General features: G+C 36.2%; 1 protein-coding gene across 1 annotated transcript in view; it reads left to right on the forward strand.

The window, feature by feature from the left end:
* LOC113512204 (neurobeachin) overlaps window positions 1-27,904 on the forward strand; it is a 520,131-nt gene that overhangs the window by 272,471 nt on the left and 219,756 nt on the right. Inside the window, exons 30-40 of the mRNA XM_052896806.1 lie at window positions 189-277; window positions 950-1,111; window positions 1,654-1,710; window positions 4,439-4,549; window positions 5,704-5,812; window positions 6,041-6,144; window positions 6,587-6,806; window positions 7,415-7,650; window positions 8,654-8,989; window positions 9,606-9,753; window positions 10,400-10,536. Coding sequence (XP_052752766.1) covers window positions 189-277; window positions 950-1,111; window positions 1,654-1,710; window positions 4,439-4,549; window positions 5,704-5,812; window positions 6,041-6,144; window positions 6,587-6,806; window positions 7,415-7,650; window positions 8,654-8,989; window positions 9,606-9,753; window positions 10,400-10,536 — 1,709 coding nt within the window. The remainder of the gene's footprint in view (window positions 1-188; window positions 278-949; window positions 1,112-1,653; window positions 1,711-4,438; window positions 4,550-5,703; window positions 5,813-6,040; window positions 6,145-6,586; window positions 6,807-7,414; window positions 7,651-8,653; window positions 8,990-9,605; window positions 9,754-10,399; window positions 10,537-27,904) is intronic.

Genomic DNA, 27,904 nt, shown 5'->3' on the forward strand with positions numbered 1-27,904 from the left:
CCATGGATTTTACTCCGTACAGTATGATTATACAGCATTCCAAAATTAACATAAAATTAGTACGAAGTATCGACAACTTGTAGGACCTCTACCTACCTGCTTATTAAAGCAAGCTTTGTCAGTGTTGTATCAAAATAAGGAACGCTAATAGCATTTACATCCGTAATATTTGTAATATTTCTATACAGATCACAACGGCGAAGATGTGGAGTACGCAATGATAGTGGTCGACGAAAACAACTCCACTATTAACGATCTGGACTCGCCTTCAATGAAGGTAGGCATCCTTCTGTTCCGATTATAGTTGGACTTCATGTTACGTCATTAAATTCGATTTATTACTGTGCGAAAAGGATAGCATGCGCAGTTATAGAGTATGTAACCATTTTTCTGTGCGAGGTATAGTATCATGAGATCGTAGGTTCAAATTTAGAAATGTTAGTACAAATTGTCGTATAAGGCTTTGAATAAGTCGGCTTTCATAATATAAAGAAACAAAAAAACAATGTTAACTACATTTGGAAATAAAACTGTCTACATTATATGTAATTTAACGTTAAAGTAAGCCGGTCTTATTTGGAAGCCGTTTTCGACGTGCCCCTTTTTAAAATCCCTTAAAATTTTCCGTAGCATGTTAAACCCATTCTCCACGTTCCGTATTGGTAATTTCTGGTAATTGTCTTTCTACTAATTACTCCGTAGTAATCATGATGGTGACGTATGTTTAGATTTAATATTTTCCGTAGAGTCGACTGCATGACGTTTGTGATCATTCTATATAGATAGTTCCGAATTACAGTCATTTGAGATCCATTTTTTTTTTGTTGTTTTGCTGTCCGTACATGTTCGATTGGTTCAGATCGATGTCGCTTACACGAAGTGACGTGCGGGGCCGTGTGGACGCTTCTTATGACCCGTTTTGTTTTGCTGTTACAATAAAATGGTAAAGGAGTCGGAGGGAACGGAGGGTGTCGCGAAAATTGAGACCACCACAGACGAACTGAAGCCAAATACCGCTGCTAAGGTGGACAAGCCGCAAGCTACCCCCACCTCGGAAAAAGAGGAGCCACTGTTCAAGTCGAGCCTCCGCGTCAAAACACAAAAGCCAAAGGTTAGTAGGCCGGCGGATTGGGTGGACTGACGTGTCTCTCTCTCTCTGTATCTCTTAGCGTTAGCGTCTCCTCTCGACTCTCGTCTATTGGATCCTTGTGTTGTCGTTTAATCTTTATAATGTATTCACTCAAGTGGGATCGTCTAGTTTTCAGTATTATATATATATATATATATCGAAATTAATGCATTTTAGATACTTAAAAACAATTTTATTTACCTTAGTATATCTTCACGCAAAATTTATTTAAATCGATTAATAAATGCATTATTATTTCCTGTAATTATTATTTCCTGAGATTACATTAAAAACTACTTAAAAATTTTGAGTATTAAAACATGTGATAGTACAGTACGAGTATAGTAAAAAATTTATAAAAAAAACTTTCTCCGTACCTCTGAATAGTCCGGTCCCACTTCCGTGGAAATATAACTAAATACCTACCACATTTGATTAACTTAGCGAAGCTCCTTTTTTTCTTGTTGTTGAATTGGATATGATGTATTCCCATACTAAATATTATGTTATTGTCCTGTTGTAAGCCTCCAACCGCAAGGTCCAAAACATTGTCTGGGATTACGGTGTCTGTGGTGAATTTGGTTTGTACACAAGTAATTATACTGACACGAGTTCTAGAGTGTTTACTAGCTGTGTGGTTCTGGGATCCTGGTACCTTATTGGTGATTTATCAACGGCTTTTCATGTAACGTATGACAGATGACAAAGAATCGGCGTAAAATGGAATGAAAAGAAATTTATAACAGCGCCCTATTATTTGAAATTGTCGTAGCCAGCTAAATTAAATGTAGTTATGACTCATGTATTTTCCATGTTCATCGAAGGCCGTTCATAATCCCTAATATTTCAGAGTATGCTGGTACCAGTAAATATCAATGATCCATATGATAGATGACACGCGCTTGACACATTGTTAATGTTTATATAATACAGTACATGAGAACACGACATAGGCTACGCAGCTGTGCTCACTACTTTGTACCCTTAGATTATATACATAGAGCATAGAGTCTCAAAAACGCGTCAACTTTTTGTTAGCTAAGTATCAAATTAGCTGAATCGTTTTTATATCAGTGTTCTACATACTTACGCACATAATGTGTCTTGAAGTGTCTATATTTAATTATTTAATAAATGAAATTAGTTTTTAATCATTAAAAAGATGCAAAAATTGTAAAACAAAATAAATATAAAAGTTACAAAAGAAACATTCATAACTATTTATCGCACAAAATTGTGTGAAAAAGTTGAGCCGCTTTTCTCGAAGCATTTGTATGGAGACACTCTATGTATATAATCTAAGTTTGTACCATATTTGACACAGATATACTAATGTATACATGCACCTCGCACTTCACACAGTGTACAGTTTACTAAAGAATACTGTTATAGTATAATTAAATTATATACCTATAATGTGTAATTGAAGAAAAGAAGATGGGGAGAGCGAGGGATAGGCAGCAGCTTCCCTCTTAAAACATCTTTAAAGCCTAACTACGATTGCCAAGCTGCCTGCTAAGCGTGACAATTACTGGCAAAACACTCCAGAGGGAGGCCTATGTTCAGCAGTGGACAGTTAAGGGCTGATGTGATAAGATATTTAAGAAAAAAATATGAATAAAATTAAGAATTCTGATAGAAAAAAAAATATATTTACAGCAATATTCACTTAGAAAAAAAAAAGAAAATAAAAATCCATTTTGGCATAAATTAGAAACATATATACATGTTTTTATATAAGAAATTGTCTGCATTTTCTACAAAATAATACAGTTTATACCTTATAATGAGCATATACGTATAAATTCTAAATTTAGATAGAATATAATTTATTTTGAAATAATATGATGTATAACAAGTTACTGCTTCAGCAACTACGTTAATTGCCAACTCAAAACATGACTGTAAATCATTGTAATTAGTTTTTTTGTTATTAATGATATTTTGATAGTATTTTGATGTACTTATAAATCAAATAAACTGTAATCTTACACAGTCACGATACAATATGAGAATAAAAGAATTATGCAGGGATAGAAGCCTTTTGCACACTGTCATCTCTGCCTACTCTGTAAATGACCTCGGATGAAGATAGTCAACAATCTTGACCTTTTATTCTAACGAAGCAACATTACATAACAAATAGATAAAATAATTTGGTATTAATTAATTACATGATATTATATTTTTGTAACTTTTTATTCATTTTATTTCACTAAATTTGTTAAAAATACATACTAAGATGATTTACCAATAATACCAAGTTACTTGATACAATTATGTATATAAATAATATATCATAGTTTATAATACAACACTGAGTGCAGTTTATGGCGTATTGCCATTATAATGGGTGAGTGAGTGAGATAGTGGCGTGTATTTAATATATTTTTCCTTTTTTCACTATGGCATGTTGTGTGCGTGGCTTGCTTTTTCCACCCGCCCTTGTATTTGCATGAAATACTGTGATATCACACCCATTTTGTCATTCAAACTTCACAATTTTTTAACTATTTGTATAATTTGAATGAAACCTTGAATTAACATAATATATTATAGGTACAAGTAGTATATATGTTTACAGGTAAGGAAAACAATTCTGGGGCGTTAAAAGAACCGTTTTGTAAATCATAATATGGCCTGTCCTGTATAACCCACCAAGTTTAATAGGCATTTCGTGCTTAGGCCATAATATTAACGTGTTAGACATTTTTATCAGCGGGTTAATATAATAAAATTTTAAGTAAACAATGGATAGATAGATATATACTCTTGTTTCCTCCAAAAGATTACAATAGTACACTTGTTATCAATATAAACAATGTCTGTACATGGGAGATATTTAAGAAAAATTAGTATGAGAGGTCTTAATGAGACAAATGGAAGCTGAATTAGATTTTTTAGAAATATTTACTTTTTCTTACTTTTGAATCTACGTGTACGAAGTAACAGGCAACAAGGCTAGTATGAAATCAATTGTATTACGATTCATTTAAAACGGATTTAACCCCATGGTTCCCCATAATAAGAAATATAAATTAAATTGATTTAATATATAATAACTACTAATACAATATTTATATAAAATAGTAAATATATTTGTATTGATATCCAATTAAATATGTATTTTAATTTGAACACGTCTATTACGTTTCATTAGGAAATGTTTGATATTTAGAACATGCATTATTTAGATACTGCAATCAGAAACACTGGATGTCAGTTATGCACTACATTCACTTGTATTTTACACCGAAAGATACAATTTAATATGCCATTCAATATTGAACTCTCTTCCTCTTCTTATAGAGTGTGGACTCGATCGAGGATGCCGGTTCTTTTCATCTCAACTCGACAGAAACTACCAACAACGATCCCGAAACGTCAAGCGAGATCGCCTTAGATGACAACAAGCATCCGGTTAGTTTTTATTACTTTCATTATTTGAATGATTTTGTTATTTATGTTTACTATAGTCCATCAGGTGGGCCGTCTGCTTGATTGCTATTCTAAATTGTATAAAGGAGATAGATAGATAGATACTCTTTATTTCAGTTGTGTTTGCATGGCTGTGTTTCGGTTTGAAGCGTGGGATATGGCGTGAATTTACAGGGTACAGAGGAATAACACCTGAGTCCTCAGGAATGGCAACGCATGGGGGGTATCATGGGCGAAACAGTATACTATGTTATGTCCATGGCACCGCTCATGTCTATAGGCGACGGTTACCACTTTCCATCAGGTGGGCCGTCAGCTTGTTTGCCATTCTAAGTTGTATAAAAAAAAGAAGTAGTATCTTTTCACTAAGATTTGGGATCTAGACATACAAGTGTTTTTAACAAATGATTTAGTTAGTTACCTAGAGCAGAGAGAAGATTACAAGAAGCACCCGTTCACTATTATGACGGATGAACCAGTCCTCATTCCGTTCAACCATATTTTAAAGAGCCCACTAACTCACCAACCACAACGCTAAAAATGTGTCCCTCAGATAAATAGCAAGCGGATCTATTAATAGAATCGATATCATGAGCTAGTCCGCTCGACCTACTGAAACTGCGTAGAGATGTCGTATCTCTGTGTATCTTCTACCGAATGTATCATGAGGAGTGATCTGAGGAATTGTTCGGATTGATATCTGCTGCTGATTTTCACCACCGTACAACCCGCCATAAACTAAAATTTCATACCAACCATCTGGACGAGTGGTCGTCTTCCATCGTGCGTTTTTGAAGGCACTTTCTTCCACGCACTAGCACTCTTTGGAAACAACTTCTAGCAGCAGTATTTCCGAACCGATACGACATCATAACCTTCAAGAAAAGAGCATATTCCTTTTTAAAAGGCCGGCAGCACACCTGCAACGCTGCTGATGTTGTGGGTGATCATGAGCGGCGGCAGTCACTTACCATCAAGTGAGCCGCATGCTCCCTGTGTTGTTGTATAGTAAAAAAAAATAGATAAGATAAGATGGCGACGTCCGGTGTCCTGCTCTGTCTTATACAAGCACTCACCGAAAAGATTAACTTGTTTAGGGGGTTGGTTAGTATAGTCCAACCTTTTGTATATTGCAGGTGAGTAACGACGAGTCGTGGACGGACGTGAATCTGAATGAAGACGGCGAGAGAGGCCCCGCCACCATCACCGGCAGGACCCGGGACCACGAGGGGAACATACATGAAGGTTGGTGGAAGACCCTCCTTGGGCAATTGTCCAATTGTAGGAAAGATAAGGAAGAACTGTATTACTTACTGTTATTCCTGTAATTAATAGGGTAAAGAATTTATTTATTCTTCCTACAATCCTGTGAGATTAAAAAAATCTATCTATAAACACAAATATAAATGTATTCAATCTTTTAAATAAAAAATATACAAATGATATTTAATGGATATGTTTGTGTCCTTACAGATATAGACAAACAAATACACATGCGGAATTCGGAGTCACACCACCACCTACAGCAGCGGCATCAGAACAGGAACCTGCAGGCTGCTCAGAGGCACTTACATCCGGTAAACTTAACGTTTGCATTTACATTTTATTTTGGCAGTAGTGACCAGGCAAGCTGGAGCTTTTAAGAGTGGACTATTCTATGCCGTGTGGTTCCAGCATAGAATACACCACCTCTTCCTTTCGTGTGGGTCTTCTAAAAGGCGACTAAGAAAAATTAATGATCGGGGGGTAGGCAGCAGGGTTTCTTTTAAAATATCACCAAAAACATATCTGCACCTGCCAACCCGCTTGTTAAAAGTGTCAACTATAGGCAAAACTTCTCAATAGGGAAAGATCTGTGGTCAATAGTAAATAGTTAACGATCGACATGATGATGATGATAAGACAGGAACTATAGGGGTTTTTAGTGAATGATGCCAACCAGTGAATGATAATAGGTGAGGAAAAGCAGGTCAATTGGGTTAACAAGCACTCGTTCATTTGTCCTGTGGTCGACGGCAGGAGGAGGCGACGGTTGGGTCTGGGCCGGCGGCGACGACTGGGCCGGGGGCGGCGGGGGCGGCGGCGGGCGAGGGCGCGTCGCGCGAGGCGTCGCTGACGCGCAAGTTGGAGACGGCGCTGGGCCCGGTGTGCCCGCTGCTGCGCGAGATCATGCTCGACTTCGCGCCTTTCCTGGCCAAGACGCTGGTCGGCAGCCACGGCCAGGAGCTGCTCATGGAGGGTACGCGCGCGCCACACCACCGACATCGCCTTTATTTATCTTCACTTTGTACAATCGTAGATTTTTACGATTGTGTTGCTTTTTGTTATTTCTTTAAATGTACGATATGTCGTAAGAATAGATCGAAACAGGGCCATAGCTAGACATAAGTTTAAGAAGGTAGGGCAAAAGAATTTTTCGTAGGGCAGAAGCCAGCTGACTTCGAAAAAGCGAATCTATTTAATTTTCTTGGGGCCTTTCATTTTAAAGTTTTCATTTTAATATTGGATCATTTAAGGTAGGGTATTAGTCTCAATGCCCCGCCCCAGCTACGGCCATGAATCAAAGGCAAATACTAATATGTACATATACTTTCTTCTTATGCTTCCTTTTTATAGTTTTATTTCATGTTTCAAGCTGCTAAAGCTTCCAATGTACTATTTCATAATGATATAGCATTGCAACCGTTTAGATTAAGATGTAAATCTTACAATAACGGTTTTAAAAAGCTTAAGATATACATATGTTTTCAAATTTTACTTTTATTATTTCTGTTATTTAGTACATTTTTTTTTTTCATTCATACCTGATGCATTTTTTCTATTATATTTATTATATTTAAATTCCAGGGCTCCAAACCTTCAAATCCAGTACTTCAGTCGTGGAACTGGTAATGCTGCTGTGCTCCCAGGAGTGGCAGAACTCGCTACAGAAGCACGCTGGACTCGCGTTTATAGAGCTGATCAACGAAGGCAGACTGCTGTCTCACGCCATGAGGGACCACATAGTGAGGGTCGCCAACGAAGCGGAATTCATTCTAAATAGAATGAGAGCGGACGATGTGCTTAAACACGCTGATTTTGAGGTAAGACCTTTTAATAAAGTTATCGAAAATAAAAAATGTATCTGATTACTCTATGGTGATTCTGTACTCCTTTAAAAAAAACTAAATTATAACTGACAGCGATTTTCTATATTAATATATTTCACCTTTGTAAAGGTCAAGACGTGTGGTCCCGGCATAAAACGGACCACCCCTCCCTTACCTGTGGGTGTCGTAAGAAGGAACTAAGGGAACTTAATAGTCGAGAAACGAGCAACAGCGTCCCTCTTAAAACATCACAAAATCCTAACTGCGGTTGCCAATCCACCTGCCAAACGTGGCAACTACTGGCAAAACCCCCTGATCTTTACAATAGGGTTCTTTTTTGTGGTGATGAGACTTGCACTATGATTTTTGTAAAGATAAAGTCGTGTATTTTGGGGTACTTTTGGGGTAGGCCTATGTTCAGCAGTGGACAGTAAATAGCTGATATAATTGTGATGAAAAAGTAAGTAAAGTAAAGTGCCATTTCAAAATATATTTTAAAATGGTATGTATATTAGTTTTACGAAACAATCAAAATTTCATAAAATTTTTGCCCCCTTCGTTTTTAATGTCACATTTTAAGAACAGTTTTATATTATATACATAGAGTATCGAGTGTCAAAGACATGTTAACATGTAGTGAGCTAAATAGAATTTTTTTTGATGGGTGAAAATGGTATGGTAACCCCGCCTGCGCTAACGGGATACGCGGAATTCAGTGTATACGATATGTTGTGTGTACGTTCGCTGATGACGAACTGTGTCTGTTTGCCGCAGTCTTTTTTATGGAGAAAATGGAATGGCAACCTGCGCTAACGGTATACGCTGGCAGGGTACCAGTGGAGGGTGATAGATGAGAATGAAAACAGGCCAGTTAGTCTATCACGATGAATTCATCAGGAATTAATCACGATGGTGTCCAAAGGGGACCGCGTGGAGGTGGAGCTGGTTGGGTATGTTGATGTATATTAGTAACAACCCTTACCCCTCGCGTGCGCAGTGCGTGTGCGCGGCGCAGGGTGCGGAGCGTGCTGAAGAGGAGCGCGCGTGCGAGCGTCTGATCGCGGCGGCGCGCCGGCGCGACGCCGCCGCCGCCGCGCGCCTGCTCGACAAGCTGCGCCACGCCGCCGCCGCGCGCCCGCACCACCCGCCCGGCGCGTGCGGCGCGCAGTTCTGGAAGCTGGACTCGTGGGAGGACGACGCGCGGCGGCGGCGCCGCTTGGTGCCAGACGCGCGCGGCTCGCGCCACGCCGCCGCCGCGCTGGCCCGCGACCCCGCGCCGCTCACGCCGCACGCGCCGCCGCCACCGCCGCAGCCGCTCGACGCCATCCTGCAGGTACCCGAACATATAATATCAAGTCGCTTCTAAACTAACTTTCATTTGCATCATATAACCGTGATATATCTCGATCGACCGAGATATATGGGTTGATCATGAAGTGAAACGCACTTTTGCTATTGGCTTTCACTAGCGGAGTACCAATAAAGGATTATAAGTGAAAATAAAAGTAAGTCAGTGGTATAGTAATAGTTTAATTTCTCATAGTTTCAAATGAAACAAAAATTCACCACAGTGGTTTCATGGGAAGCCGAAGTTGAAACGCGTGAAAATTTACTTAATATAACCGACTAGGTCGGTCGGTAGACATATTAAGTCTATATAATTATAGAAACGGAGGTTTATGGTAACCAAGGAGGACCACGGGGAAATCGATCTAAAAAAGTATATGATTAGCAATGCGACCGGTATACTCCATTCCTAACGATCTTTTGCTCCTCGGTGGACGATTGAATAGACGCCGAACTTGCATGTTTCACGTTGTTAAATCGCCGTAATAACCGATTTTCGATGCAAGGTAACTAAATGTAGCAAATGGTATGCTTTTCAATATATGGACATTTCGCGCGACGTATGTTGTGCTAGCGTAACAGGACACGATGCGCTTGCGCAGGCGACCGAGGAGCTGCACGCGCGGCTGGGCGGCGCGGGCGGCGCTGGCGGCGCGCGCGGCGCCCAGCTGCCGACGGCGGCGCACGCCGAGCTGCTCGACGACGCGGAGCTGCTCGTCGACGACCGCGACATCGACGCCGACCTCACCGGTATATCTACCTCCACAATATCCTATACAAACGACCTGATGCCCCACCTATAATAATGAACAGCAATATGGCCATTATAGAATATACTTTGATGCCCAGGGTGCCTGGCATCAAAATGCCATGCTTCATGCATTGTTATTCCTAAGGAGTATGTTATTATGCCTCTGTTATCTGTAACCTCACCTCAATACCCTACTTTTCAAATTTAATTTCCCCAATACTTCGTGATCAGAAATGATTTTGCCTAAAATTGCGAAAAAAATAGCCAATCTGGCAATACTGTATTATATAAATAGTGCACTGAATGTTAAAAATGTAAGCCAAATGTCAATTTAGCTGAAATTGACATTTGGCTGTCTCAATTAGACACATTTTTTTGAAACTTTTACATTGGTTATAATATATATAAAATTAAAACACAAATATGTATATATAATATATTAATAAAATATTTGTTATTATTAAAGTCGCGTTTCTAAAATCTGGTTCATTTATATTCCGAATGTGAGAGAAATTTTCATTAGTTCAGTGCTTCAATAGTTAATCAACCCAAAGCTCAAGGGCTCCCTGAGCTTGGGGGCCCCAGGGCACTGACCCATCTAGCCCGGTAGTTGGAAACATTATAATAACTTGAACACGTGTCCAGGTCCGGTGAATATCAGCACGAAGGCGCGGCTGGTGGCGCCGGGGCTGGTCGCGCCGGGCACCGTCTCGCTCACCTCCACGGAACTCTATTTCGAGGTCGACGAGGAGGACCCCGAGTACAAGAAGATTGACCCCGAGGTAAGAGAGCTTTCGTATTATAATTACTAAAGAAATAGACGTCATTTAAAACATATTTTATATTTACATGCAGCCTTATCGCCTCAGTCGATATTCGTCTTTTTTATACCACTGCGGTGGCAAACAAGCATATGGCCCACCTGATGGTAAGCGGTTACCGTAGCCTATGAACGTCTACAATATTAGGGGCATTATTATGGGCACCTTTATCTCTTTTTTTTTAAAAAAAAAAACCTCATGCTGTTGTCTCTTGGAAAAACATCGTTTGTACAAAACTGGCTGAATGCATGTTGGGTCACACTCACCCACTGAGGGTTATGTACAAATTATATTTAAAAGTATTGCAATTTTTTTTTTTATGATGTAACTACAAAACTATAGTTTTCGTTTTTTTTTTTTTTTTTTTTTCTTTACTACATTACTTCTTGCCAAATCACATGGTTCTAAGTCAACGGGAAATATTCTTTAGGTGTTTATTTCTTATTATTATTTTATAAACGTCGTCTCTTTTGATTGCGCTGATTTAAAAGTTTTATTTTGAGTTCACAGCTTCAAGAGATTGCAAACTTTGACTATTTTAAATTAATTTCATTTTGATATATCCACGCGTTGTTGAGAAAAAATGTCTTGACAGACGCACTGACCGACAGACGAACAACAAAGTAATCTTACAAGGATCTCGTTTTTCTTTTTGTTATACGGAACCCTAAAAGCAGTAATTTGTCTTGTATCAGTAACATTCGTCATTGTTATCGACCAGTAAGAAGTGTAAACAATGTATGCTGTCTTCATGACGAGGCCATTGTGCAAAAATTAAAAAAAAAAAACCATAAATTATAGGATATAAGTATAGGTATGGCAAATTAGAATTTATGGTCCCCATAATAAGTATTAATAAGAACAAAGAAAAATATAAAAGTTCAAACAGTGTAAAGGTATGGTGCGATTTAAGAGAGAGACTTTATACAAAAGTCGATTGCTTGGGTACCTCTGTTCCATTCGTGTTTCAACTGTGAAGCAGTTGTGTTTGCATGGCTGTGTTTCGGTTTGAAGGGTGGGATATGGCGTGAATTTACTGAGTACAGAGGAATAACACCTGAGTCCTCAGGAATGGCAACGCATGGGGGGTATCATGGGCGAAACAGTATACTCTGTTATGTCCATGGTACTGCTCATGTCTATAGGCGACGGTTACAACTTTCCATCAGGTGGACCGTCAGCTTGTTTGCCATTCTAAGTTGTATAAATAAAAATAAGTACATATATCTATTAGATAAATAAGAAAGTACAAAAAAAATTTACAAAAAATATTAATAAATTATATTTAACGTCATTAAGTCAATTCGATCAAGTATTAAATTATTGTTTCTCCATATTTTAATACCTGTCGTGTATATTATCTGTAGTGATTTATTATGTTTATAAACTTTTGAATTTACAATCATATCTCTCTAAATAGATTTTTTCTTTTTAAACTTAGAATAGCAAACAAGCCCACCCGATAGAAAGTGTTTACCGTCGCCTATAGACATGAACAGTACCATGTAGTATGGAACAAAGTTGCTATGTGCATCGGACTGTTTTCCGCTCACTTCTTTTAAATCATGTAATGGATTTTAATAAGAAATACACTTTCATTTAGATATTTGTTTACTAAAAGTTTAGTAGTTAGTACGTAACATATTAACCCACAGCTTTTTAAACGTTAAATCCACTGGTTTTATCATAATTTATGCTCGAAACTGGTATAGAAAAACAATAAACCGTCCTGACGTTCAAATATCACCAATTAAAAATATAAAAACAATAATTTGACTGCTTATTAATAAAAGTCGTACAATAAAAGTAGCAATTTATGGGATTTTATGAGTTAAGACTTTGTTTTGAAAAGTAATAAACAAATATTATAAATTATATTTGTAGAAGAGACAATGGCATGACAAAACGTCTCTCAAATAAGGTGCGACGTGCGAGCTTTGTTCAGTAATTTATTGAGGTTCTCGTGTGTTCAAGAAGTAGTAAAATGAAAATTATATCATTTCTCAAAAGAATCTCACTGACTTAACAACCAGTTACAATGAGAAACCAAAATGAACTTTATTACATATAATGATAAGTTTAAAATTTATTGTCTATATGAAAGTTTAGGGATGTTCTTAATTGCACAACGCATGGGTTATCGATATTGTGTATAGGCGTGTAATATAGGCGGGTAACCGAATATGAGGCACTTAGGTGCACGAACAATGCGGCCCCGCGGCGCTGCGGCCCACGAGGCGCCACACTAGTGTTGCCCACGCTGTTTGTCGATAATTGTATTTATCAGAATAATTAATAATTCAATGATTAAGCAGCTTTTTTAAAGTCATAAAGTGATTGAATTAAAATTTTGAAAATCTACTGCAATAGTTAGTAGTGTATGTGTTTTTTACGTACGATATTAGTGTAACTTAAAAAATGGTAAGTAATTTATCAAAATCGGCTAATTACGAGATGCAACTTTAACCCATCCTTTGATATAATTCATAACTTAATAGATCGAGTATCTCGAACTAATACTCGCTTATAAATAACACGAGTCTTTACGAAAGAAACCCTATATAATATTAGCTTTTAATAAGCACATTATGTTTTTAAGAATTAAAAATTATTTCGACTACCACATGAGCGTAGTTGCTGTTACAGCTTGTTTATTTTTAATTTATATTATACGTTATGGCTATATCTTCGAGTTTCGATTTTTTATTTATTTAGTACATATGTATTTAATATAAATTTAGCTAAAACTAAATACGCACACGACACTTCTCTACCTCCATCTTATACTAACTATAGTTATCTATGTAGCAAAAAATATAGTCTGTTTTTGTTTTTCTATCAATTTGTTTTCGGGCACTAAACAACTGTAACTAAAACTAAATGTCACTCCTTTCGGACTTTTGGACTAATTAAATGACGAAAATATTGATATGTTTAAAAATCTCAATAAATAAACTATCGATATATTGACTTTGCGATGAAGTCAAGTCGCAGCGCTAGCCCCGGTGAGGGTCCGCGCGGCCCCCCGCGGCGCGTCACTGTCCGCGGCCCGCGGCGGCCCCGACCCGCCGACCGCGCACTGATTTTTATCCGACGACGATAGAAACATATCCTGTCTTTCTTACAAAAAGAAATAAAATAAAATTATGACACGTATGACAGGTTTTTTTTACACAACTTTCAGTAGTCGTGAGAGCAAAATTTGGTTACTTAACTTTTTATTGAACCACAAAATCCCACATAAAAAAATTAAAAATAAAACAATTCTTGTATTGGTAAAATCAGCTGTCATATCGCTAATGTATTCTATTACAGACAAATTTTTTCAAGCGTATTGACAATTTTCTGTTTTAAATTGTCGCTTTTAGCGCCCATTGTTTTCTCATTGTGATTATTTCTTGTAATTGTTTATATTTATAATAAGTTTACTATTGTAATCTTTTGGAGGAAACAATAAAGAGTATCTATCTATTCTGTTTTGCTTATGCACCCGTTGCTTATCTGTTTTGCCCATGATATCTCCCATGCGTTGCCATTCCATTCGTGCTTCATAAATCTCTTTTTTCAATTCTTCTTTCGTCCATCCTCTTCAAGTAGTTCAATTATTTGTATAGATTTTGCGATCATAAGTATCCTAACATTCTCCTGATTTCCCACTGGGTATCAATTTATAAGAAGTTCCTGTTATTACCATACTGGATGTCCAGTCGAAGAAAGAAATCTTCTCATTGACGTTTTATGCTTTGTTGCTTCTGTCGCCTCTTACATTAACCTAGAAATGAAATAACGTAGTACATTTTTCTCAATTAGTACATTATTATATTAATTAAAACAATAGACAATAGAAGAGGCAAAATGCTGGGTCACTTGATACGACATGACGATTTTTTAAGAGTATAGTAGAAGGAGAAATAGAAGGCAAAAGAAGAAGGGGAAGACCAAAGAATAACTACATGGGATAGATAAAAGAAACACTAGGTGTAACGTCGTATGGGGAGGTCAAGGATATGGCCTGGGATAGAACTGGCTGGAGGAAGCTGCATGAATTAGTTGCACCAACAAGAGGAAACTCTTAAATGAAAAGAGAGAGATTATTCTCACTTCGCCACCACACATAATATGCGATATTGTGGCTAAATTGTGTCGATAGCGAGTAGTTACCGGGCCGGGCAGTGAATAGGTACACGCATTCAGTCGATAGCCTGTCCGGTGCGGACACCCGCTACGTTTATAAATTGCCCCATAACGCTATTATCGAAACTGTATCCGAGATATTATTTATTGCGACTAATTTAACCGATTTCAAAGATTGTAAATTGAATTCGTAATGGGCCATTTTATTTGTTTATGCTAATGTACCGTTTTAATTAACCGTGTCGTGTTTATGATCGGTCGGAGGGAGACAGTGAATATGTATCTCACCGGAATTCTGGCTATACTCGATACGTACGCCATCGATTTATTGGCGTATATTTTATAATTATGATTATTGATAAATTTATATTGCTCGTAGGTCGTTATTTCTTTTTTTTTTAATAACTCTGGTTAGTAACAAAATACGACATAATTGTGTGTTGGATTTATTTCTTGTCTAATGGTATTATGTTTACGATATTTTTTTATTATTGTTATTATTTCAGCCGTTAACTGTCCACTGCTGGACATAAGTTTTCCCATAGGTGAGGTTTGCTAGTCGTTGCCACGTTTGGCAGGCGGGTTGGTAACCGCAGTTAGGCTTTTGGAGATGTTTTAAGAGAGACGCTGCTGTCCATCCCTCGGCTATTAAGTTCTCTTAGTCGCCTCTTCGACACCTACAGAAAAGAAAGGGATGGCCCATTCTATGCCGGGGCACACACGGCTATTTACGATGTAGCTACTAGGAAAACTCATGTTTTTACTTTAAGAGTTTTTCCATAATAGGTACTTTTATTTTTTTATTTTTGTTGATAAGCATCTATCGGTAATTATATCGAGTCGCAATCTTTAAAGTCCATTATCTTTGAAGATTGTTGTTAATATTTTAAAATGACTTACATAAAAATAAAGTCGGATTGAGGTCGCTAATTTTTTATTTGTATTCATATATATTTTTATGTTTCCTAATTTAAGCCTATTATTATGTTAATGCTAATTTTACGAAACTAATACAAAATAAGTCCGTCCCAAGTCCGTACGGAGGCCGAGAGCGACGTTTCATTTGCAGTAACATGTGAAGCGTATTGCCTATGAACTTTTATTAATTCAAGTGCACTGCACAATGTGTGTAAAATTCTCACACAATATATTTATACTCCGACATATTATTGTTTACTGTAATATTATGCAGTTTACAGTTTGTTATTATTTTAGTTCATATTCAAGACGACGGTTTTTTTTTTATTTTAAAGACTTTTTTACCTTCTTTAGGTATGTCGGCGCTATCATATTTTATGTTTTAAAACTATTTAAAAAAGAGGTATGTTTGCCGATATTTTTGCACTAATTTTGATTGTCTTTCTAATGGTAATTTTTATGAACCAAAATTGTAAATTATGAATTTTCAAATCCTCATTTTTATTCTCGTCAAACCGATAATCGGGAATAATAAATAATAATAATAAATACTAAAAAATCCTAAATCTAAAGTTGATTCATTGCAAGACAAAGTTATCTTTAAGGTTTTATATCAGTTGTCATCAAAAAGCTATGTCTCATAAATGTTGATATATCAATGAATAATAAATAAATCTAAATTCGACTTTTCTAAGGGCCAGCGTAAATGAGGGACAATCTTCAGGGTACATTTATAAAAACACAACATGTGAACATTTTCTAAATGGATTTTAATAATAGAGCAAAGCATAGGCACATCTATTAATATAACTTTGTAATATATACAGAGACAGATCTCACTTTCTCCATTGAACTACTTGCTGAAAGACTATAGAATCTGACTAGGATAAATTTTATGAGCTTCTGACGTATATTTTTTTTTTATATAACTTAGAATGGTAAACAAGCTGACGGCCCACCTGATGGAAAGTGGTAACCGTTGCCTATAGACATGAGCAGTACCATGGACATAACAGAGTATACTGTTTCGGCCATGATAACCCCCATGCGTTGCCATTCCTGAGGGCTCAGGTGTTATTCCTCTGTACCCTGTAAATTCACGACATATCCCACCCTTCAAACTGAAACACAGCCATGCAAACACAACTGTTTCACGATTGAAACACGAATGAGACAGAGGTACCCAAGCAATCGACTTTTATACAAAGTCTCCCTCTAGTATATATAAGAACACTATAAGAAACGTCACGAGCTGTTCTCACGTCATCGAAAACGATGGTTGGACTTTACAAATAAATATATTACGTCATTTTGACAGCTCCTGTATAGCCCAAGATTGATGGTTGAGATATTTTGAATCTTCCATGCTGCACAGTAAGTTCTTTTTATTACAACAGTCTGCTGTTGGATCTGTATACTTTTTTGTTCACTGCCAGAGTCGTACTGCGCCTACCTGTTATTTTTTGCATTCTATATTTTATTACGAAATCAGATAAACGGAAGTAGATATTATTGATGCATGTTACCCTGTCGTAACTTGGCGTATTTGATTTTTTGTTTATTCTAGATACAATCAGTGTTTGTGCAACGTTTTTGTACTTTTTGTTTTATGCAATTTAGAATGGCAAACAAGCTGACGGCCCACCTGATGGAAAGTGGTAACCGTCGCCTATAGGTATGAGCAGTACCATGGGCATAACAGAGTATACTGTTTCGCCCATGATACCCCCCATGCGTTGCCATTCCTGAGGGCTCAGGTGTCATTCCTCTGTACCCTGTAAATTCATTGCCATATCCCAGCCTTCATACCGAAACACAGCCATGCAAACACAACTGCTTCACGGTAGAAACACAAATGGGACAGAGGTGCCCAAGCAAACGTCTTTTATACAGTCTCCCTCTGGTATTATTTACTTATTCGTATAAATTGAACTAGGCCTGAACATTGCTAGTATTCTGCAGATATTTTTATTGTTTCGGAAACATTTAATTGAAATCTGACTGCTAATATTGCCCATTCAAATAATAGAGTTTCCAAAATTTTATATATAAAATTATAGATTATTGTTTTTGCAAAGTTACAGTAAATACACATACATACCTACGAGTTTTTGTAAATTTTACGCTATCTCGGAAATCAAGAAATTTTCTTGCATTAGAAATCAAGAAATTTTCTTGCATTAATGTGCTTTTCTGTCTATTCAAATCACTAGTCCGCTTTCCCATCTATTCAAATTGAACCCGGAACCCGTCACCACAGTACTGGGTCTTCCCGTAAGAGCTAATAGTGCTGTTCAGAGCCGGTGTAGGTTGCACGCAGGAATTTAGGCGCCAGACGCTGCACGTTAAGCGACCGCCCGCCGCGCGCGCCGCGTCCGCCCCGATCTATTGACAGATACCAACCACGGCACAACACTATTTTGTTTTTTGCGAACTATCTGACAGGTGATGCATTTGCAAGTTTTGCACTTGTTGCGAATTTTTTTTTTTTGGTCATAATTTTTTATGAATTTCGAGTCCCCTGTATTGAATAAAATTTTACTCTCCTATTGATCCCGTACTTAAAGTTTTTTGTTAAACGAAATCTTAAAATATATTTGTCAAATTGTGTTCTTAATTTAATCATTATCAACTTCTCGACTATTATCTGTTCACTGGTGAATATAGGCCTGTCCCATAGACTCTTGAAAGGAACGGTTTTGAGCTACCTGTATCCACTGAGTCACTTTGGGCGTTACTCCATCTAGTGGAGGGTTGTCCTACAGTGCGTGGGCCTATGTTCAGCAGTGGACAGCTAACAGCTGATATGATGATGGTTACTTAAATGTAAACTCTATCTATATTGTTGATTAACCCTCGTGGCTCAGTTAATTATAATATTTTTATTAATATTGCTTCAAAGGTAAACATTTTTAACAATTTTAGCTAATTTATTTATTTTATTTATTTATTTATTTATAAAAGACACACCAACAATATGCTCACAATAATTAAGTAGATAATATACAATATTATTAGTAATTTAAAGAGAAAAACTACTATTACAAAATGCTTAAATCTAAGTTTGAACAAAAAAATCTTACTCCTCACTACCAAGCTTAAGGCTATATGAACATATCAATTAAAGGCGTATACAGCTCTCACAGATAAGCGTCAATGTATACTAACTAACAATTATACAATTAGAAAAGACCTAACTACCAATCCATATTATTAATAAGCCTAGTATACTGCACTAAAGAATTACCAAAGATGTCGATATCATGGTCAACGTTTACGGCTTTATTATACGATGATAACATTCTGTTGAGGGGAGAATTGGATCCTAAGTTAGTACGACAAGCGTATGTTGAAAATGTGTTAACTATTTTAGCAGTTCTAATATTGAAATTACGTGGTACTATCAAGCGTATATCCTTAACAACGTCAGGTATCAAAATAAGGCCATTTAAAATCTTGAACAACATTATAAGATCTATAATCTTTCTACGCTGACTCAGTGACTTCATCCCGAAGAATTCCAGACAATCAGTATAAGATGCAGTTATTGGACATAATTTATCTTTGTAAGCCAAGTAACGTGTGAAACTTCTTTGCACTCTCTCAATACGATCGATATGACATTGATATTGGGGATTCCATATCAGAGAAGCATATTCAAGTGTACTTCGGACGTATGCGTTATAGAGTATTTTTAATGGCCTAACACCACTAAATTCTTTACAAGTTCGTTTAAGAAATCCGAGCATTTTATTGGCTTTCTTAACTATATTATCAATATGTCCATTAAGTGATAGTTTTGAATCCAGTATCACTCCCAAGTCTCTTACATTAGCCACCTCCTCAATGCACTCATTCAATAATTTATATTTTGTGGGTATTATATTAACATTTCGAGTAAATTTTATATGGTAACATTTAGAAAAATTTAGAACCATCCTATTAGCATCACACCACTCTTGTACCGATTGAAGGTCTTGTTGTAAAAGATCAGAGTCCTCTGACACTGATATGGACTTATATAATTTAAGATCATCGGCGAAAAGGGAGAATTTACTATATTTTATAACCTCGACGATGTCATTTACAAATACCAGGAACAAAATCGGACCCAAATGTGATCCTTGGGGTACTCCTGATACGGGTTTGTAAGGAAGAGATGTAAAACCTTTGACTACGACTCTCAACTCTCTACTGTCTAAGTAGGACTCAAACCAACGAAGTAAAAATCCATGCACACCACACATTGATAGTTTACGTACTAAAATAACATGATTAACCATATCAAATGCCTTACTAAAATCGGTATATAGTGCATCTACTTGCTTTTTAGAATCTATTTCTTTGCATATATCATTCATATAGGTTACTAAATTGCTTATTGTTGATTTTTTATTACAAAAACCATGCTGATTAAACGAAATTATTACTTGTAGATGACGTGTTAAAGCAGGATAAATTAAAGATTCAAAAACTTTAGAAAATGCAGACAGAATTGAGATTGGACGATAATTTTTTATATCAGAGGGATTGCCTTTTTTAAGGATTGGAATTACGTTCGCAACTTTCCACTGTTTTGGATACCTACCTGTTTTAATTGAGATATTAAATATAACAGCAAGAGGCTTCACCAGATTCAAGGCACATTTTTTAATGAAAAGTGGAGGAATACCATCCGGACCACAGCCCTTGTTGCTATTAATTTTTCTAATAACATTCATAACTTCTCTTTCTGTGAATGTAAGAGTGCTTAGGATGCTCTGAGGAAACGTACATAGTGATTCTGAATTGTTTGTTGGATTAAAGGAATTATTTATATGAGTGGAAGAATCATATGATGAGAAAACAGATGAAAAATATGACGCAAAGAGATCACAAATATCATTACCCGAAGACATACATATGTCATCTAATCTCATTTCAGAAGGCAAAGACGATGCATTGCTTCGCTTTGAATGTACAAATGACCAAAATTGTTTAGGGTTAGATGCTATGTTATCCTCCATCTTTCGAATATACAAACCATAACATTTTCGCATCAACACTTGTGCTCTCTTATTGAGTAACCTTATTTCAATCTCATCTCTTTCATTTTTGTAAATCTTAAAACGTTTCCTAAGTTTCTCTTTCTCTTTCAAAATTTTTATTAAGGATCTAGAAAACCAAATGGGATACCTTAACGATCTAGGTTTAACTACAGGTACTGTTTCATTTATAACTGTATTTATGTGCATATAAAAAGTGTTGACCAAGGCATCGACATCCGAGGAATTGCGAAGACAACTCCAATCAATTAATTCCAGTTTAGCGTTAACAAAGTCATAATCAGCTCTTGCAAAATTAAATCTAATATCTTGTTTCTTTTTTAAAGGTTTCGTAAATCTAAAATCCAACTGAACTTCGAGTGGCGGATGATACCGATCCACAATGGAAATAGGTATTAGAGGGCTGTCAATTATACAATGCTGAACATTACTTAAAACTAAATCTAAAATTCTATTGTTACAATTTTTAATACAATTAATCTGAGACAGATTGTACTGAGACAAAAAATCGACCAAAGTGCAACCCATACTATTACCATAATTGGTTGGAGATAAACCATATTGCATGTTTACTTTCTCCCATTCAATGAATCCAATGTTAAAATCTCCGAGAATCATAACATCATCATCTACATTGTCCAATATCTTTGAAGTGTTACCAACAAAGTGCTCTAAAGTTGCCAAAGTAACAGGTGGCGGTAAATACACCGCGCATATCAATAGATACTTTGCGGTATTACCATTCCGTATTTTCAAGCGTATCCAGATATCCTCAACATTACTTTGCCATGCATCTATACATGTAGATTCGATTGACTTTGAAACTGCGACAAGTACTCCACCGCCCTCTCTGCCAGCTGAAACCGAACACCTATCTCTACGATACACGACATAATCAGAGTTCAATATTTCAGAATTATTTATATTGTCGTTAAGCCATGTTTCAGTAGCCACAATGACATCATATTTGTTAATCATACTAGACATAGAAATATTTTTTAGTTTTGTTCTCATACCTCGAAAATTTTGATAATAGATAGTGAATTTTAAGTAATACTATAGGGTATAAGGTTATATAGTTTTACATAAACTACAAAAGTCGTACCATTTCCATGTTCTTGATTTGTTTGGCTGGGCATTCATCATTTTTACGAATCAAGATTCTGCCATCACGAACCCATACATATTTATATCCTTTCTCTCGGGCAATCCGTCTAGTCTCAGCATGTATAGCTTTGTTTAAAGGTGAAAGGTGCTCGGAAATATAAACAGAACTTTTGGCACCACTGTATCCTAAATGGTGCGAGTTTAATTTGTTATCAGCATGTGTTTTGTTATATTTAACAACTTTTGCCAATATTTCATCTCTGACTCTAATATCACTCAGCTTTACAACAACCGATCGCGGTCTATTACTGCTATTATTGACTTTTCTAATACTAATGAACTAAGTACCGTGTCGGAAAAAAATGTCCATAAATCACATAACATTAAATTAGTCAACTAAACGCAGTAGAGCGTGCGTATTTATCAAACGTAATTACTAGGACTGCATACCACAGAGGAGTTCGTCAAACATCTCAAACATCCGGCCACCATCCCGCTATCCCGGGGGCGCCGTTGGAGCTCTAATTGCCGCCAGCGGAGCGCTAACCCGGGGCGGAACCATACAACGGTTTCTAATTGACGTCCTATTGAAAAAATTAGGAAAGAGATATATTTTTGTCGATCACATGTTTTTAGTTAAATATAGGAAATGAGAATTCAAACGAAACGACCGGGTTGGTCTCCCGGGTATAATTCGTGTCAACATTATTATTTCGTATTTAGATATTGATTATTTTAAATGGTTTTTGCTTATAAAAAAAATATTAATAAATATATATTCACGTGTTTAATACTGATTTAGTATTATTACATCTTCGAATTTCAATTTTTTACTGTTGTCAAAATAAAATCTCTTTTAGTAGTTATTTCACTGCTAAGCGTCGTATTTCCAAATTCAACTTTTTGGAAATAATTTTCGAAATTTCTGTTGCTTTGTAAACTGGTCACAAATAATAAATTTCGCCGTTTAATCCTTAAGAACTAGACATTTGTTTGGAATTACATATCTTAGTAAATCTACCCCCTTTTTTTCTTCTATTATTTTTATTGTCCCTCATATTAATTAAGCCATGTAATGAAAGTATTACAATTATGTGTTAATTGCATAAAAGTGTATACTTTCTTATTTCTTCCTATCTCTGTGTTCTAATTATTTTGGTAGGGGGGAAAGGGATTGTTAGTAATGAAGACTGAGAATCCCATTGCTAGCAATATACCCAACCAGGTCGACCACCACGCGGTTCTCCCTGGAAACTACCATGGGTAATTCCTGTTGAATTCATCATGATGGGCTAACTGGCCTGTTTTCATTCTCATCTATCACCCTTCACTGGTGCTCCGCCAGCGTATCCCGTTAGCGCAGGCGGGGTTACCATACCATTTTCACCCATCAAAAAAAAAATTTGGGATGCTGTATTATTATTATTTATATTATAATTTGTAATTGGTCTAATTTACCCTTTTAAATAACTGATACGTAATTTTATATTTTAAGTTTGTAAATTTAAAATTAAAAACAAGCACCTGTCTACCGTATTCTCAGCCTTGAATCAATAAATAAACTTTCTGAATATTTTCGTTGTCCTCCTAACCTTGACTTTTCCGTCTATAGCAACTTTTAACTACATATATACATCCACTTGGGTCTATAAATTATGAAACACAAAAACAAAAACCGCAAAGCAACTGGTAACTAACATTATACACGCAACAAACTTAACACATTTGCTTAGACAAAAACTTATCTACACCTTTATATGTTGAATTCACGCTAACGCCAGCGAATGATTTCACCTGGCGGAGACAGCTCTAAATATTTATTTATTTATTTACTCACTCATTACAACGGTTTTATTACAGGTTACCTAATGCGACAACGTTTAACATTTATAATACCTATATCTCTTGAATGTCATATATTCGGATGATACAATAATGATGTTCCATTAAGAAGAACAGAGTTGACCAAGCAAGCTCCTCTCTCTCTTGTATTGAAACTACTCAGTGATGTTTTGAGCCAGTATCCACAATTAGACGTGTTTACCTCCAACTTGCTGGAGTTTCGTCAAATGATCACACAGTTCAGATATTTAACCCTTCTTTGCATGATTTTTTTATTGGTGAAATAAATCAAGGTGATATAATTCATGTTTAAAATTAAAGGAAAAATGGTGAAAAAAATAAATTTGAAAGCTATGTTTTTTTTCTGTAATGGACATTAAAAAGGTGTCAACTTAAAGTGAACTTGTTTTTTTGTATAATTTTTGGCCATTCAATGTTATGATGGAAATTTCCACCATTATGCAAAGAAGGGTTAAGATATAAATCTGGGGTTGTATGGTATTTTAATCTTATTAATATTATTCGTTTTTATTATAATTGTAAAGTATGTATTATTGTACTAATACTTTTCGAGTGAGCGTATTGGAAGACAGTTTTACAGTCACCCAATTGTTCAAATAAATAAACAATGATCTTTCTATGAGTTTCTCCATTGAACAATTAAATATCAATTTCGCCATCGTCGCTCGTAATGTTAAACAGACGGACTGCTCTGCTGTTTGGCATGAACGGCTGGAGATTAGTTCGCGAAGAGTGCACCTCGAGCAGTGCCGATTGACACCTTTTAATATATAGTTGACCAGTGTCGAGAGCAACAACGAGTTCAGTGTCTATTTGTTGGAGTTTGAGTACATAGGATGCTAGTGCCACATTGCGTCTTACCTCCAAACTATGATAAGATAGACTATCATTTCCAAAATTAAAAGAGGTAGGATACATGAAAGGGAGATAAAGGTATGTCTCAATAATAAAGGGTCCAAGGTAAAGATTTTCTCGAATCACTAATGCAACCGTGCCCTTAATTTTTAAACCACTTTCAACAGGAATAGAGTCTTTGATTCTTTATAATTGGTACGATTTTTTTATGGCCAATTATTTTTCACAGTTGAAGGAATCTACTTTCGTGTTTGATTCCATTTTAATTTGTGGTAATTTAAACTACCTTTTCTCTTAGCAGAGCAAAAAAACTGCCAGTTGCATTTCAAAATTTCTTTGTTGAAATTACCACAAAAATATTCTTTAATTTTGTTATAATTCTTAGAAAGACTATTGTTTGTATTGCTATTGGACATTAACAATTTTATGATCGTTTCAATTATTCTTTTGTCTTACATTTGCATAAAGTTACATTGTCAAAAACTATATGTATCCGGGATTCCACGTTACAACGTAATCTCTCTACAAGACATGTCGCCATTTATCGGCTTGTGTTGAAGACAGATTCTCAACTCTTTCAACTATTCTCTTCTGTGTTTAGCAATGTTACTCGTTCTTGTATCCTGTACGCCGTTCACAAGTGTCAGTATATTAAAAATTCACGTTACTCGATATGATTATTAAAGACTACCGTAAAATATTTCTAATTCGACGAATACCAGGAACACAAAGTGAACATTTCACGATTTATAAACACCAACTGCATATTAACGATAAGTGAATTTAGTGAAATATTTATATCATAATATCGGCGCCGACATTCTGACACGTCGCAACCGAACTCCAAACACAATGGAGTTATAAAGTACAGGCGTGCAATATCAAAATAAAGTCATCTCCGTACGTGATAAGAAAACCATTCCTTACAAGCGTGTGAATGGCAAAATTTCCTGGAAATCGGTTTGAGGTTATGGGAAAGTTATAGACTAGATTTCGGTCAACGGCCACAACGTTTCTCTATCGACGAATAAACCGATATGCCTACTAGTATTTGACATGCCTAATATCGGTACCGTTCTTGACTAACAAAAAGTCATCAAGAAATGGGTATTTCGATTCGTCCACACCAGTCGATATCTATAATCATTCCAATCGAATTCTTCATATTATTATTATATATTGGATAACCAATGTTTTTGATCGCCGAATGGTCACTTCGAGCAGCGATTTAATAATTTGCCTGAATATGCCTCGTTTAGAGGTGAAACACGTATCGCAAAACATACGTGAACAAAGTGGCAGTCGGAGATTGATAGCTAATGGAGAATATTGTGGATCTTCTGGTAGTAACAGTAGTGGTGGTCCAATATTTTTGATCGCCGAATGGTCACTTTACTTCGAGCAGCGATTTAATAATTTGCCTGAAAATGCCTCGTGAAGTGAAACACGTGTCGCAAAACTTGCTTGGACAAAGTGGCTCGGAGGTTAATATGGAAGGTTGTGGAACTTCTGGTGGTCATAGTTGTTGTCAGTCTTCCACTATTTGCTGTCACACACAGACTAATGGGAGCGGAATTAAACAAAATAATTCTAATCAAATGACTAGTGATATTTACTTCAGCAACATAACACCTAGTAGTTCAATATATCGTCATAGTCGTAGAATACTGACGGATCTTTATATGTAATCTTCGTAAGATCCGTCAGTATTCTACGACTATGACGATATTACCACTATTTACAGGGCCGTAGCTAGATCCATGTTTAAAGTAGGGCAAAAAAACTTTTTGGTAAGGCAGAAACCATAATGAAGTGACTTCGAAAAAGCGAATCTGTCTAATTATCTTGGAGGCTTTTATTTTCATCTCAATGATCCCCCCCTCCATCCCTCAGCTACGGTCATGTTTAATTACCAAACATTTAATTGAATTAATGCATAAAGTACCAGGATCGCATACCGCATAAGTAGCTAATACTGCTGTACAAGTGTAGTTCGAAGGGGTTCTTGCTGAGCAAGTAGATAAGTATTTAAGCAAATCTGTAAAAGCGCGTGCTCGCCCCGGGCGTCGCGGCGGGTGGCCGCTTACTTGTCCCTCAAAGCATACCTTCTGTCGGGCCATGATTGCTTAGTGTGTGCTTGAATGAAGGATTTGAACAGGTTATGAGGAAGTCATTAGGGCTCATCTATACAGCTTTTGCATTATATTTACCTGCATAATATGTATAATAATTTAACAATTTTTATTTCTGTTAGGTTAGAACTTATTCGACGATTCAAATAAATTATTGCAGGGTATGTCAATCATGTTCAGTGTACATAGCGCCTATACATATGTACTGTGCTATTCTTAACAAACTTCATACGTAGTTATTTCTCCAATATGTCTCTTCTATTAGAGATAGGACTAGATAGATAGATAGATATATACTCTTTATTGTTTCCCCCAAAAGATTACAATAGTAAGCTTATGATAAATATAATAGACTAGATCTTACAGACCAGCCTAAAATTAAATACGAAAGAGGAAAATTCAGACAAGTTGTTATTCAACGTGTTACTTAAGTAACTTGTAATAAGGAACGGCGGAAGGTGGCAAAATTTTTATTAAAATCTTTAAAATTACAACAACAAATAAATGAAAATTTTTAATTATGTTTTGCTATTTGACACATTTTTCAATCGACTTCATTTTCGTTAGTAACAATATAAAATGTTCTCAGCAGAATTGACTGATGACTAAACCAGTAGTAGAGATCATTTTTATCATGATCTCTTCTCTGCGATGTTGAAATCAATCATAGAATTCAATGGAGACTGTCCATATGGTAATACAAAAGTACCAGGCCGACAGAAGCCGCTCAGATATTTACCATCAAACGCGCGGTAACTCATTATCCTGCATTCTTTCTATCTCATTACTCATTATTAAAAACGGCTACCGTTACTAATATCTCGGCTTAAGAATATAATAGACACGGCCCAAATAACAGTGTCAATATCAGAGCACTCAGACTCAATATTACATGATTGTTTATTTATTCGGACACGAATTGATATTTTATATTAGTAAATACCACGTGTATTATTAAAACTTATAGGGTATTTTTAGTTGTTCCTAAATTAGAATCTTGAAAGATTTAAAGCAAAATTTTACAGATCAAGGAAAGGAAAACATAGCTAATTTCAAAATATAGCTTTAGGTTAATTACTAGATGTATTTCTATCTCTGTATTCAGCATGAATACTTACAACAATAGTTTAAGATTTAGAAGATGGAAGCATTGATACGTACCGCCCGTTCTAGCACTATTCTAGTTCTATACGAACACTGTAATTGGTAATTTATATGTAAAACGGTGCGCGGGCGGCGCGCCGCGTCAATCACGCGGCGGTCGCGCGCGCGCGC

This window comes from Galleria mellonella, unplaced genomic scaffold (assembly GCF_026898425.1).
Source record: "Galleria mellonella isolate WM207_F2 unplaced genomic scaffold, CSIRO_AGI_GalMel_v1 utg34, whole genome shotgun sequence".
Taxonomy (NCBI): domain Eukaryota; kingdom Metazoa; phylum Arthropoda; class Insecta; order Lepidoptera; family Pyralidae; genus Galleria; species Galleria mellonella.